This window comes from Pelodiscus sinensis, chromosome 32, assembly GCF_052426305.1.
Source record: "Pelodiscus sinensis isolate ZL-2025 chromosome 32, ASM5242630v1, whole genome shotgun sequence".
NCBI classification, from domain to species: Eukaryota; Metazoa; Chordata; order Testudines; family Trionychidae; genus Pelodiscus; species Pelodiscus sinensis.
Genome location: NC_143083.1, coordinates 3,162,861 through 3,176,695, shown reverse-complemented (window position 1 = coordinate 3,176,695; position 13,835 = coordinate 3,162,861). Strand labels below are relative to the sequence as shown.

General features: G+C 52.9%; 1 protein-coding gene across 1 annotated transcript; it reads right to left on the bottom strand.

The window, feature by feature from the left end:
* Positions 1–9,540: 9,540 nt before the first annotated feature.
* On the bottom strand, positions 9,541–10,851 carry ONECUT3 (one cut homeobox 3). Its single transcript, XM_075903400.2, has one exon. It carries the CDS (start codon positions 10,684–10,686, stop codon positions 9,589–9,591), a length of 1,098 nt encoding a protein of 365 aa, XP_075759515.2. The 5' UTR covers positions 10,687–10,851; the 3' UTR covers positions 9,541–9,588.
* Positions 10,852–13,835: the final 2,984 nt, after the last annotated feature.

The following is a 13,835-nucleotide window of genomic DNA, read 5'->3' as shown; positions in this document are numbered from 1 at the left end:
AAAACTAATACATTTCCATTCTTTCTCTCCATATATGGAGGGAGAGCAGCACTGCTGGAAAGATATTGACTTGAACATGTATTTTATTTATGTATTTTTTAAAATTGTGCTTCCTCCTAACATTGTAGACACAAGCTCGCTCTCTCTCCCTCTCCCTCTCTCTCTCACACACACAATTTCCCCCTTTTCAGTCAAGGATTTACTTTTCCTAGTTAAACATCATTTTCTTTCATCCGCTCCCAGATGGGTCTGGGTCGAACGGATGTTTGTCGATACCTGTTCCTGCTGCTTTGTTCCCACCACTGAGTCCTGCCAGCTTTTCAGTTTCCTTTACTAGTTGTTTCACTTTGCGTGACTTACAAACCCGCCCAACCCTAGCCAGCCTCTGGATCTTCGCTAGGGCGCAGCTGTGGGAAAACATCCCCGACCTGGAGAGAAAAACCAGCTGCTGCATTTAAATTGAAGCCACTTTGGTTTTCTGGGCCATAGAGGGAGGCGAGAGATCTGAGACTTGTTTGATAAACAATTCCTCACAGATGCCTCGATCATCCAGTGTTTAGAAAAGAACAGCACCGCCACCTCTCTTACCTACAGCTGTATGAATTATACCTTCCCTTGTAACTACCAGCCCCCCTCGATTCATACTCGTTAGGTAGCTACACTGAAATAGACACATCAATGGAAGTCTCTCTTTCTGGCTGTGTTACTGACCTGTTAGCCCTGCCCCCCCCCCCCCGCCTCAGGGATACCGCACTCCGTAATGAGTCGACTGGAGGGGTCTATAAATTATCCTCGCCTGTCTGCTGAGGCATTGCACGTCCCTGGTTAGCTAAGTGATGACCTTTGGGGGGTGGTTTGAGGACTTGGGGCGCTTGGATCCCAGTTGAGGCAGTGGGGAAGTGGTGGGCCCGGAGAGAGGAGAAAGGAGAAGCGGCCTTACCAAGGCCTAGCTAGCACTGATCTAAACGGATTCAGACACCAACCCCCAGCGCACGCCGCCCGGAACAGGGCTACATCGCCTGCTCCCGCGTGGGGCATAGCACCCCTGGCTTGAAGTGGCTCCAGTATTCACGGGGTTCAGTGGCACCTCCGCTATAAAACTGTTCCAGCCCGCCTGGCGCTGGGGGACAGCTTCCCTCCCTCCCCCCGGCTTTCACACCTTGGCTTGAGCGCGCTTGGAGCTACGGAGCTGTGCCCGGGGGAGCCGGTGTGACCAGGGACTGTGACATAAGCGCTTCTGCGGGCGCACAGAGCCGAGGGGAGAGATGAAGGAGAATTCGATCTGGAGCTTGCAACAGGGTCCAGGTAAAACCATCGAGGCTTTTAGCTAGTTAACTACATAAGTAAGTGACTGGTGGATAAAAGTGACAGATAGACGTGTCTGGGGATAGATAGATAGATAGATAGATGGGGGGGTATGGGGATAGATAGATAGGTAGATGGGGGGTATGGGGATAGATAGATAGATAGATAGATAGATAGATAGATAGATATAGGGTTAGATGAACAGATTTCTATGGGGTAGATATATTTGAACAAAGATAGTAAATGAATGGATGGGGATGCTAGCTAGAAAGACAGACAGGTGGACAGATGTGCATGGGGATAGTAGGAGTGAAGGTAGATACATGTGTGGGGCTAGATAGGTGGGCAGATATGTGTGGAGATAGATACACGGATAGATAGAAAGATAGCTATTGTATGGGGACAGACGGACAGATGTTTACGGGACTAGATAGATGCTGCCTGGAAACACCTCCCCGGCCATCAGCCATCAGCTACTCACAGCCTGCGCCGCTGCCCACCCGCTCCTGGCCTGGGGACAGAGGCGGGGGAGACCTATGGTCAGAGAGGTGCAGACGCCTCTTTGCTCGCTCAGGTTGTTTGGGGCCGGGGGAGGCTCCAGCCTTCCTGCTGAGCCGCCTGCGCGGAGGGGTGGGTGGGTGGGAGTGCAGCGGTAGCAGAGCCCGGCAGAGCAGTTCGCGGCTTGCCTGGGGGACCACCACAAGCCCGGAGTTCGTAGCCACCACCTGTGGGCACGGCCAGCTAGCCACGTGGAGGTGACCCTCTGTAAGCGGTTGCCCGGGCAGTTACAGGCGCCCAGGTCTCCCACGTCCGATGCAGAGCTGGGTCCCACAGGGTGGCGATCACAACACACAGTGCCGGAGGATTCAGGGAGACTGCAGGAGGGGGCACCAGGGAGCGTCTCAGCTGGTGCCGGCTCTTACAGGACGGGGCAGAACACCCATCATTCCAATCTTGGCGTTCCTACCCTCGGCTCTCTCCATCCCAACCTCTGAGCAGCTTCAGAACAAATTCATCCACCTGCCAGGCGCAAGCGGGGTGGGGTCTTCCTTAATCCCACCCACTACAGCATGGCCCCCTCTACAAGGAGTCTGCTGCAAGGTGCACCTGGGCGCTATTCGCTACAGCTACACTTCAGGCTTTTTGCGCAAGAACAGCCATTCTTGCGCAAAAACTTGCAGAGCGCCTACACTGCCCGTGTGTTCTTGCACAAGTAAATTTACAGGAAAGCGTCGGAAAACAGGGCTTCTTGCACAAGAGTTAGTCCTCTCCCCGTGAGGAATAAGCCCTCTTGCACAAGAGCTCTTGTGCAAGAAGGCAGTGTGGATGGGCATAAGGGGTTTCTTACGCAAGAAAGCCCTATGGCTAAAATGGCCATCAGAGCTTTCTTGCGCAAGAGGTCCACACTGCCATGGGCGCTCTTGCACAAAAGCACATCTCTTGTGCAAAAGCACATGGCAGTGTGGACGGGCTCTTGTGTAAGACCTTTTGCGCAAAACAGTTCTTGTGCAAGAAACTTGCAGTGTAGATGTAGCTCCTGGTTTGAGATCGGATCTTTCACAACCCTTGCGACCCCCGAAGTGGGATCTTTACACAACAGCCGGGGGAGAGCCCCCATTTGCTGCTCACTTTCATGGAAGCCTAGGATGTTGGATTTCAGTGCCATTCCAGTGGATAGAAAATAAATAGGCCAGGGTCCTTTTTAGAGGGGATTTCGATATTTACTGCCAGACCCACGGGTGGTGTAAACTGAAGTCTGTTGACTTCAGTGGCGTTATTTCAGTTCACGCTAGGCCCTGGTCTATACCAGGACTTTATTTCGGAGCAACCCTAGCCCGGTATCTATTTGTCTCGGCTGCCCAGCGCCTGCAGTCCAGTGGATGGCTCCAGTCGCTGAGGAGCACAAGAAGCGATCTCAGTAAAAAGTCATCTCTGGTCTAAATGTATTTTTCTGTCCGTGTGCAGCGCATAGGAACATTCGCGACGTCATAAGGGAGTGACTGATGAACACATGGGTTAACCAGCTGCGGATTTTACTGGGTTCAGTGTAACCTGGTTTTCGGCTTGTTTTCAATACCAGAAAGGGGCCCAGCGCGTGGCCTGGGTGCTCTAAAACCTAAATACAGACATAGGCACCTGTCCCCTCGCATGGCCCTGTGTGAAGATTGACCTGGAAAATTCACGTGAGGTCCCACCCCCCCACCCCCAAAAAATGCATTTCCAAATTGGCCCGCTTAAAACCATCCCACAGTTGCCATGCTGCACAACGCACACGCGGAAGCGCGCGCACAACACAACACACAACCGCACACGTTCTCTCGGTGTGTAACATTTTCAGCGCGGTTTCTTCTCTGTGGTTGTGTTTTAGGAAGACCCGATGGATTGAGGCCCTTGAGCTGAAACCCAGGCTAAGCTGTCTCTGACCGTATGGACACCGGTTGCTGGCAGGGTTGTGGTAGCCGGGTTGGCCACAGGAGGATATGAGAGAAAAGGGGGGTGAGGTCAGTATTTTATCCGACCAACTTCTGCTGATGCAAGACATTCGCTTTTCTTCTGATCCTGAAGCTTGCTCTTGCAACAAGGGAAATAGTTCCAATAAAACGATATTACCTAAACCTACCCTGCCTCTCTTTTACCCCCCCCCCCACACACACACACCATTTCTCTCTGTGTCTACCGGTGTATTAGGCTCTGCGTCTTGGGGTGTGTCTTGCAAGCGAACCTGCTTTTGGAGGAGAGTGTGTACTTGTGTCTCTGCGTCCGGGAACCCGTGTGTGTGTGTGTGTGTGTGTGTGTGTGTGTGTGTGTGTGCCCTGAGGTAGCTGAGTGTCGGGGTGGCTGTGTGGGGTCCCATTCCCACCTTACCCTCACCCCTCTCTTCGTAAGCAGAGGCTGAACCGGATCAAGGCAAGGGGGAGGCGGAGAAGACAGAAGTTTGCAGGGGCACATGCAGAAGACAGACAGACAGACACACACACACACGCTTTGGCAAGGGAGATGAAGCTGGCAGGCCGCACCCCCCAGCCACACAAACCCGCCCGCTGGCGCTCGGAGCCGAGGACTGTGTCGGAGCCCGGCTTAATGGCGCGTCAGCACCCTGGAAAGAGGAGCCAGGCAGCAATTGCCGGTTTATAGGGGCCCCGCTTGTTTATCGAGCTTCTATTTACAGCCTCTCGCTCGTGGACTCCTGAACCCGGCCCGGGCTCCCCGCGGAAGGGGCCAGGAGCGCGGCGAGCTGCCCAGACCGCCGAAGGGCTGCACGTGGTGCAAGACGGAGACACCCATCGCTGCGCCCTTCTGCCGCTGGGGCGTTAAAGGGGAAGGGCCCAAACCCAGACAGGCCCTTGGCGCCAGACTCGCAGGGCCAGTCTCCAGCTCGCTCGTCTTCCCCCTGAGCTCAGCTATCTCCCATCGGGCTGTACGTATCCAGATCTACCTAGCCCCATTTACCTCCTTACACCTCCCGCTGTCACCAATTCACGCCCCTCTGCGCCTCCTGGTTCACCCATTCACACCCCTCTGTGTCCCCACCAACACAGCACAGAACTTATCCCGCTACACTCCCCAGCCCCGTATGTCTCCCCGGTTTGCTGTGGTCCGTGGGGTCTCTCTTCAGCTACAAGTGGCAGGAGACAGCAGCTTATTGGCTCGCTGCTGGCTTTCCTCCCTGCCCTGCTCCCATTCCGGGTCTCACCCCACAGCCTGCGGGGCAGAGAGCCAGGCAGGAACCGCCCCCCGCCCTCAGCTGTGTGCCACGTGGCACAGAGGCAATAGAGACTCTAAAGCGCTTTGATCGAGTCAGTTTTACAAAGACAATCGGTTGGCGAGATTTCTTCCCGGTTCCCAGCCCAACACCCCCTTACGCACAACCCCTCCGGGGTGCTGTATTCTCAGCCTGAGATTTTAGGGGCTGGTTCCAAGGAACCATGTTCAATCTCGCGTTTTTCTGTCACGTCAATTTCTCGCCCAGCACCAAGCCCCAGGCGCTCCCCAGACAGGTGGGCCGGCCCGGAAGGCTCCTTCCTCGCGGTTACCACCTCCAGTCTGCGACAGTTCGAGTCCCCGTTTGCCATTTTCTCGTGCCCAGCCCCGCGCCAGGCCGGTTGCTTTGTACTTTGGCTCCGCGATTGATTTTCTCTGCGTCGCGGCTCCCGGTTCTCAGCCGCGTATGACTCGATGTCACAAGCCCGTCCTGCCCCTCCCCCCACTCAAAATACAGTTGTGCTCTGGAGCGGCAATTTAAACAATATTTGAAGCCGGTTCAAAGAAAAAATCAATCGATTGGGGGTGACTGTGATGGATTAGGGATAGTAATTCGAATGTATCGATTTGAGCGGTTGAAGGAGTCCACCCCCTACCCCAGACCAATTCCACTTGCCATGTAATTACGCTTTTGAAAGGCAATCAGTGTAATGTATGCCAAGTGTATGCAGACGATATGCAGATCAGCTGCGGTGAAAAGCAAAGCCAGGAATAACGCAAGTCACTGCACCTGAGCACAAGAAAAACAACCACACAACCAACCAACCAACCAACCAACCGAACACAACCACTCCAAAGAAAAGAGAGAGAAATAGGTACAAAAGTTTCAGAGGGGTATGTAGACACTCCATACAATCCCTGGTGTGTCCTGCTCCTCTTTCGGCACATAACAGATACACATACGTGCAGTCACCAATGTATATGACCAGCTGGCCCCAATGTGAACTCAGTACCACGCACCATACCTGCTCAAGTGTCTGTCTAATCTAACTATGTTATTTCGAAATAACCTTAATTCGACGTATTCATATACAAACCTTCCATACAAACACCAAAAGCAGTGACTTTTTTTATTCCTTCGTGTCTGCAACCCTGCGATTATTCCAAAATAGCTCTGGGTAAAAGCGTCCTTTGAAATGACACCCTCGCCCTCTAAGTGCACAACGCCTCTACGCTGCCATTTTCAGCTCCTCCTTGGGGTTTCTAAAAATATAGCTCGATGGTATTTTCTCACCTTCTTAAGGACGGGTTAATAAGCCATCTCAAAATTCCTTGCAAAATCTCGCATCCATCGGCAAAGAGTTATCAGACCTAGCCAATTTCTCTCCTCAATGATTTGACAAATGTCAGTTGCAACAGTGTCCTTTAACTCCATATTTGGTACACTATTTTCATATTTGATTTTCCAGAAACACCCCAAAATTACGATCTGTTTTACTTTCTTTGTTTAAAGACGATGGCATGTTCCTGTTAATTTGGAAACGAAACAAAACCTTGCAGAAAAAAACCCTCACCTTTCATAGAACTGCCGTGTATATTTACGATGCATTATTTTTATTTTAATTCACCGTCTTCTAACCATGTTATTTTAGGTATATAACATAACTGATATTTAATTGTTTGATATATTGTGTATGATGTAATACAGACGTTTTGGTTTAATAGAACTGTATTTTATATATCTAATATAACCTATATTTTAAAATACTAAGCAACATATTGCATATTATGCAATGATTTTAACATAACTATATTTTAATATATGCAAGAAATCAAGTACTTTAACGTATAGCCAACGGATTTTGATTAAATCAGTGAAAATCACCCATGTCATACGACCTCCCAATTCATAAAAAATAAGGTTTATAGAGAATTCCTAAGTCTCCTTTGTAGTGGATGAGAAAACTAAAAAAAAATCCAAATTTGATTTAATAATAATAAAGACTGAACCTGTTCCAAGAACATGGTGAGTTCATTTAGTGGGTGGTTTTGTTGAACCTTTTAGGTAAAATACACATCCAGAGATATCCATATAGAATTTCCCTTGAATCTTCAAGCTTTGGAGGTGGGTTTTTTTTTTAATTTTGGTGAGTCAGAAATAAAATCCCAACTGCTCAATTAGATTGAACAACGGGGGTACTTAAAAAGCCAATTGTGGCAGTGTTTAAATCTTTATTTACCAGAACCTTGTAAAGGCAGGAACAATTTGCATTCTATTAACTGCTTTTCAATAGGGCATCGACTGGAACTAAAGGATGCCACTATCTTGCCCTAATTAAAGAGCAACTGAATTACACTAAATACATATGAATACTACTATCCACCCATAAATAACCCCCGACATCTCGCTATGTGTGAGCAGCGCTTCATCAGATTCCTGTTCAGATCTGCTTGGAGCTGCTTGACACTAGATGGCCCACAGGGCATGTGGAATTCTTTAAAAATGGCCCAGGCCGCCCCCTTGGAGCCCACCAGACACAAACTGCCCGCAAGAACAGCCCTACCAATGGTCCACGCAGCCCACGCCTGTCCCTGGCAGTGGTCAAGGCCAGGCGCTTCAGAGGAAATTAACAGACCCCGGAAATGTCCAGTGATTTATCCCCCCCGGCCAATCCCAGTTTCTGGCGGTTCTGAAATCCAAACTAGAGTTCGTCTTGATCATTCAGCCTAGGGAACAGCCTTCGCCGCAAGGCCGGGGGGTGACAGGACGTGGGAATATCATATGGTCAGAAGCAATGCTGAATACACAGAAGGGGGGGAGGGGAGGCGGGCAGGTATCAATAGTAGCTTATTTCAGCCAGGAGAGTCCTGAGACAGTAGGTGGACCAGCCGGAGCCGGCGTGGCAACAGGAAAAGAGAAAGCGAAAGTGGGTGATATGCAGGCAGGTTTGCATTGGCGGGGCTCGGTGCAAGCTTTGTACAGGGGCTGTGAGTGTGCAGGTCTTGCATAGGAATAGATTAACGGGGTCACTGTGTCTCCATGTGTAGAAAATCGATTTCCCCTTCTAGTCTATGTGCACAACAGGCGCATTGCATCTTTGTTTACGTTGCATTATAAATGAGCGCCCGCAGAAAAGCCCCGCTTCGCCGTCTTCCACAGCCACGCAGGCAGAACAGACAGGACCTGTCTCTGGAGGTCTGGACCTGTCCATCGAGGCATCTACGTGTGTGCAGAACAGAGAGGAACGTGGATCCACACGGGGCCTTCCTACGGCATCAGTTGTAATCACACACAGACGCCGAGGGCTGTGATACCGAGCGTTTCAACACGCACACACACACACACTGCAGAGTGTACACACGATATATACAACGATGCACGTCTAGTTGTATGCATCACGTGTCTAGCCAACCATCTTTATAACCATGCAATTCACACCAGGTTGTAGACTGGACACATTAATTCCGCACAAGCGGGGGAGGGGTGGCAGGAAGAGGTAGAAATTCTATCAAGGAATGTTACCCCCAATGTTAACACAGAGAAGCAGAGTGCAGCAGAGCCACTGAAGAGCCCTGGAGCTAAGGGACGATGTGGGGGTGGGTTTATTTTTCTGCCACCGTCCGTTCCTTTAACATAAAGTCAGGGCTGCATCTGAGCAGGGATGCTTCGGGCTAGGCAGCAACATTTCCCTGCCAGCAAAGACCCCTGGGCTTGCAAAAGCAAATCAGGCCCACGTCAAACGCCTCCAAATGCAAACGATTGCCCGGGCTCTAGAGAATTGATTGGCGGTGCCATTTGTAAAATGAAGGAGCGATCACATCGATCCATTGGGAAGGAGCGGGGGGAGGGGAACAGCTGAGTTTTGATTCATTCAGCAGCTGGAAGAAGCAGGCCTTGGGGGCTGGCGTGGACAGACCGTTCAGACCTCGCTGGGGTCACTGATTTACCGCTCGGCATTTAGGGGGCGAGTTAAGACCTCCCAAAGGACCAAAGCAAACACACAAGCACCCCCCCCCCCCCAACCAACAACAAACAAACCTGAGAAGATCAGGTAGGTAGCTGAGAGAGAGAGCGAGATAGATAGATAGATAGATAGATAGATAGATAGATAGATAGATAGAGGGGGTGTATGGGGATAGATAGATAGATAGATAGATAGATAGATAGATAGATAGATAGATAGATAGATAGATAGATAGATAGATCTAAAATTGAAACAAGTACCCTATAGCATTTGCATCCCTGATTCTTTAGACTGCCAGGAGCACGCTGATGGGGGGAGATTTCGATGGGGGAGCTATCACATCGGCTTGAGGGGAGGTTTAGGTTAAATATGATCTCCTTTTCTATGCGATCGGTTAAAGACTTGAAACACCCACAGAGAGAGGGAAATAATAATGCAGCCATCCGGCACAGAGCTAAAGGAGAGCACGCCGTGTGTGTGTGTCTGTGTGTGTGTGAGAGAGAGAGCACTTCTTGGAGCGCTGGCGAGGTGTCACACCAATGCTGCCCGTGCAAAGGGGGTCTTTGCTGAAGGCTGCTTGTGCAGACCCACCCCGGTCCTCTGGGGGTTGTTGCAATCAGCAGTACCCCCGCACGGTCCCGTGCCACTGCTCCCCTCCCCCCCCTTCGGGCGTCCCCCTACCTGCGAGCCTCAGCGCTGACATCCTCTGGAACTCGGGCTCCTGCAGCCACTTCCACATCCTGCGGAAGGTCTCCCGGCCGGACTTGAGCTTGCTCCAGGGCTTGGGGTTCCGCAGCAGGTCGGAGAGGGTCCCCTGAGAGCGGCACAAGATCCGCTGGGCGAAGATGGCCTGCGGGATGCTGTAGCGCTTCAGCTCCGCCGTGATGCGCTGGGCCACCTCCTTGGTGTTGATTTCCTCCACCTGCCCGGAGCTGCCGGCCTGCGAGCCCGAGGTGGACGCCTGCCTCTCCCGCTCGCCCAGCAGCGAGGCGCCCGGCTGGCCGTGGGGGTGCCCGTGCGGGTGCATGCCGTTGAGCGGGGCCATCATGCCGGCGCCCGGCGCGCCCAGCCCGCGGGCCAGGTGCTCCTCGCTCCGGGAGAGCATGGCGGCGTGGGAGTCGAAGCCGTTGGGGGAGAGCATCTTGTCCCCGGCCAGGTGCCCCCCGGGGCCGTAGGGGGCCAGCGGCTGCTGCGCGTTGTGCAAGGTGCCCAGCCCGTTGGGCAGCGGGGAGAGCGGCTGCCCCATGGCCGGCATGTCCTTGGGGTAGTGGCCGTAGAGGTTGCCCATGGAGGAGAGGCCGCGCTCGTCCCGCATGAGGGTGAAGCTGCCGCTGACGTTGGCCGGCAGGCGCTGGTGCGGGTGGTGCGGGTGGTGGTGCGGGTGCGGGTGGTGGAACTTGTCCGAGACGGTGGAGATGGGGGGCAGGTGCTGGAGCGGGGTGAGCGTGGTGTAGGTGCTGCTCAGGCTCATGCCAGAGGGGGACTCGCAGGCCATGCTCATGGCCGGGTGCAGGGGCGCCGCCAGGCTGTGCTCCGCCCGGTACTCCCCGGCGCCTTCCAGGATCGAGGCCATGCTGGAGACCATGGCCGGCCGGCCGTGGGAGACCAGGTTCCGGTGGGCGGCCGGCCGGCCGTGGGCCGGGCTCATCAGCTCGCCGGCCTGCGCGTGGGACACGCCGTGCAAGCCGCCCAGGCTCTCCATTGTAAGTTCCATGCCGGCTCGGCCCCCGCCCCCCGCCCGCCCGGCTTAATTCAGGGCCATCGATCTGCCCCCCTCGCAGTCACTCCGGCATGGCCGGGCCTCTCTGGCGCGCCCCCCTCCCGCCGCCACCCCCTCGCCATGCAACGCCCGGCCGCGGTGGGTGCGCGCGGCTCGGCCGGGCTCTCCGCGCTCTGTGGCTGGCGCTGGGAAGGCGGCGGGTTGCATTGAATCGCAGACCTCCAGCCAGCCTCAATCTCACAGCCAGCAGGGCCTGACGTCAGCAGCTCCCGGCTCGCCGCACGCCCCCCCCCCTCTCCGCCCCCCTCCCCGCTCAGCTGGTCAAACTATAACTTGGCGCGGGCAACGCGCAACTGGGAAATAAATGAACTTCTGCCTTGCGGGGCTGCACCCAGCGCCCCGGCCGGGAGCGCAACCGGCTTCCCCGGGCCTGGGCGCAGCCAAGCCGGGGGAGGTCTGAGCGCCCAGCGGCGTGTCCCAGGGGAGAACGGATCGGGTTTGAAACACACACACAACATGGCCAGAAAACACCTTTGGCTCGCTCTCTGCTCCCTCACACACACGCGCGATTAATGGGTGGATGATTCATGCCTGAAAAGGGGGGAGGGGAGAGGGTGTAAGTCTGAAGGGAAATGCATAGGAGAAAAAAAGTTGATAATTGTGGACACGGTGTGTGTCAGCTTCTCTGTCTGTCTGTCTGTCTGTGTAAAGCTCGTATGCACGACACAGTATATGATCTACCCAGCTTTTACGTTCGTTAATTTCGCGATCGATCGATCGATCGATGCACATGCCGGCCGGTTATTGCATAGATGTGTGTGTGTGTGGCTACACACGCAACTTCACAACGTGCACTCACATTCACAATCCGTTTCCCAGCGTGTGTTTCGGGGGAGCTGTGTTGCGCCGTTCAGGGCTTCCGGGAATGCCTCACCTAGGGTGTTTTGCAGACACCCCATCTTAGGGCTCGTGCTATGGGGAGCGCAGGCTCGCGGGCCATCCCGGCTCCGTCCCCACCACCGATCCGACCCCTAAGGCATCGATCGCTCCAGATGCGGAGGGGCGGGAGGAAGCGCTCCTGGCTCTCAGCTTGCTTGGCTCACGGCTTCCTGCTGGAGTGGGGGGTGGGGGTGGGGGTGGGGGTGGGGGTGGGGGTGGGGGTGGGGGGAAAGAGTGCCAGCTCTGGCTCTTTGGCAGGCGGGGAACATCGGATCCCATTTCGGGCTGGGCGGCCGAGGAGCCGTGGGGTGTGGCTGGCATAGCCCTGGTGACCTGAAAGTGCCCGGTGGCTCAGGGCCAGCCATTGCACAGGGGTGTATGTGTGTGAGAGAGAGAGAGCGTTTGCAACGCACGCACATGTGTAGACAAACACATGAACAGGTATGATACACACGCCGTCAGGCGACCTGCAAACAACAGTAACTTTACTCGAGTTTTCTTTTCCACTTCCGCAAATCTGTGTACCAGATAACCAGAGAGTTCCTTGCGTGATCCGCTCAGTAGGATCCTCGGTGCTACCGGATCTCTGGCCTTGTACGAAAGAAAGATAGATAGAGGGTGTGTGAGGCGGGGGAAGGAAGGAAGGAAGGAAGGAAGGAAGGAAGGAAGGGAAAGAGGCTTTCCGGGTCCAACCCGTGTTTTGATCATCTTTAAAACTTGCTTGCAAAACCCAACACACACTCTTTCTTGAGACCCGCAAGAAGAGCACAGTAGCTGGTAAAATGACAAACACAATATTTCTGCAGCAGGAATGGATTGCTCTCTGGCAATGAAAGACTGGAAGGAACCAACAGACTGTACAGACCTTTGCAATAACACACACACACACACACACACACACACACACACACACACACACACACACACACACACACACACACACACACACACACACACACACACACACACACTTTAAGGAACTCCTGTGCTTTAAATTCAGATCAGACACATACATTAGAGAGAATCTTAGAGAGCGAGACAAGAGGTGAGTGTGAGACAGTAAAACGCAGACATGAGCTGTAGACAGACCGGCAGACAACAAAATATCATCCCGCGCCTTTCCAGGGAAAAAAGCAATATTGAAATCGGAGAGCATTCTTTGGCTAAAAAGAGAGCGAGAGCAGACCAAAAAGGACACAGAATGTAGCTTCCATGGAGCCTCTAGCTAATATTTAAGTTGATATTGAAACAGTTCCAATATTTTCAGTCTGTTCTGAGTCCTTTCAGGTCAATATATGCTGGTTTCCAAAGCTTTATTGGCCTATGTAAAAAATCTATAGCTTACCATTTTTAAAGCATTACTAACTATTCTGGAGCTTTGGATTTAATAAGCGCCATCAATAAAGGACACGTCTATTCCTTTGGAAATCATCCTCCAAGCCTCTAAATCTATTACAGTAGCCTGCATGAGACCAAATCATTGTAATGAGTTGGGAGGGGGGAGGGGAATAGAAGTCTCCATTTAGCTGCTATTGACTCAGATGCATTGCACCAACTAACCCTCCCAAACCAACACCACAAATGCAATTTATGGCGGGGAAAAGTCATTTTGACGGGCTGGATTTTATTTTAATCATTGCTAGTTTTTCTCCTTTGCTCCACTTCTTTTCCTCAGCATCCCTGCTCCGTTTCTTTCTGGCAGGCGAGCGCCCGAGAAGTGCACAGAGGGCAGCAGGCAAGCCCAGACCAGGGGTTATGCTCTGTGGATTGTATATTGCATGGGCTTTTGAATCCGTCCAACCTTTGCATCGAAAGCAACCCTGGGTCTGACTGGACGCCCCCGGGGATCTTCTAGCGTTCACCTGGGTATATATTCCTGCAGCAACATGATGGCCATGTCGCAGCGATGCCGCTATAATAACCTGACACAAAGCCCCCTAGTGCACCTGCTGCCTTTCTTCTCCTTCCCTTTCAACGTCGGTAGTCCACAGATCTCACCAAAAATCCGAGCTGCAGAGCCTGAAATCAGGGACCACCTGACGCGAGGCAGTCTCTTGCGGATCAGAAAAGGCAAAGGGAGTCTTGCTATCATCATAATAATTAATAAATAATAAATAAAGGGAAACTCTGTCTCAGTGCAACTACTGGGCCAAGCTGCATGGATATGCAGATGACTTGTTATGAAAAAATGTTCACAACGGTGT

Coding starts and splice junctions, on each gene's coding strand:
- ONECUT3 (XM_075903400.2), bottom strand. CDS start 10,686: ATGGAACTTACAATGGAGAGCCTGGGCGGCTTGCACGGCGTGTCCCAC.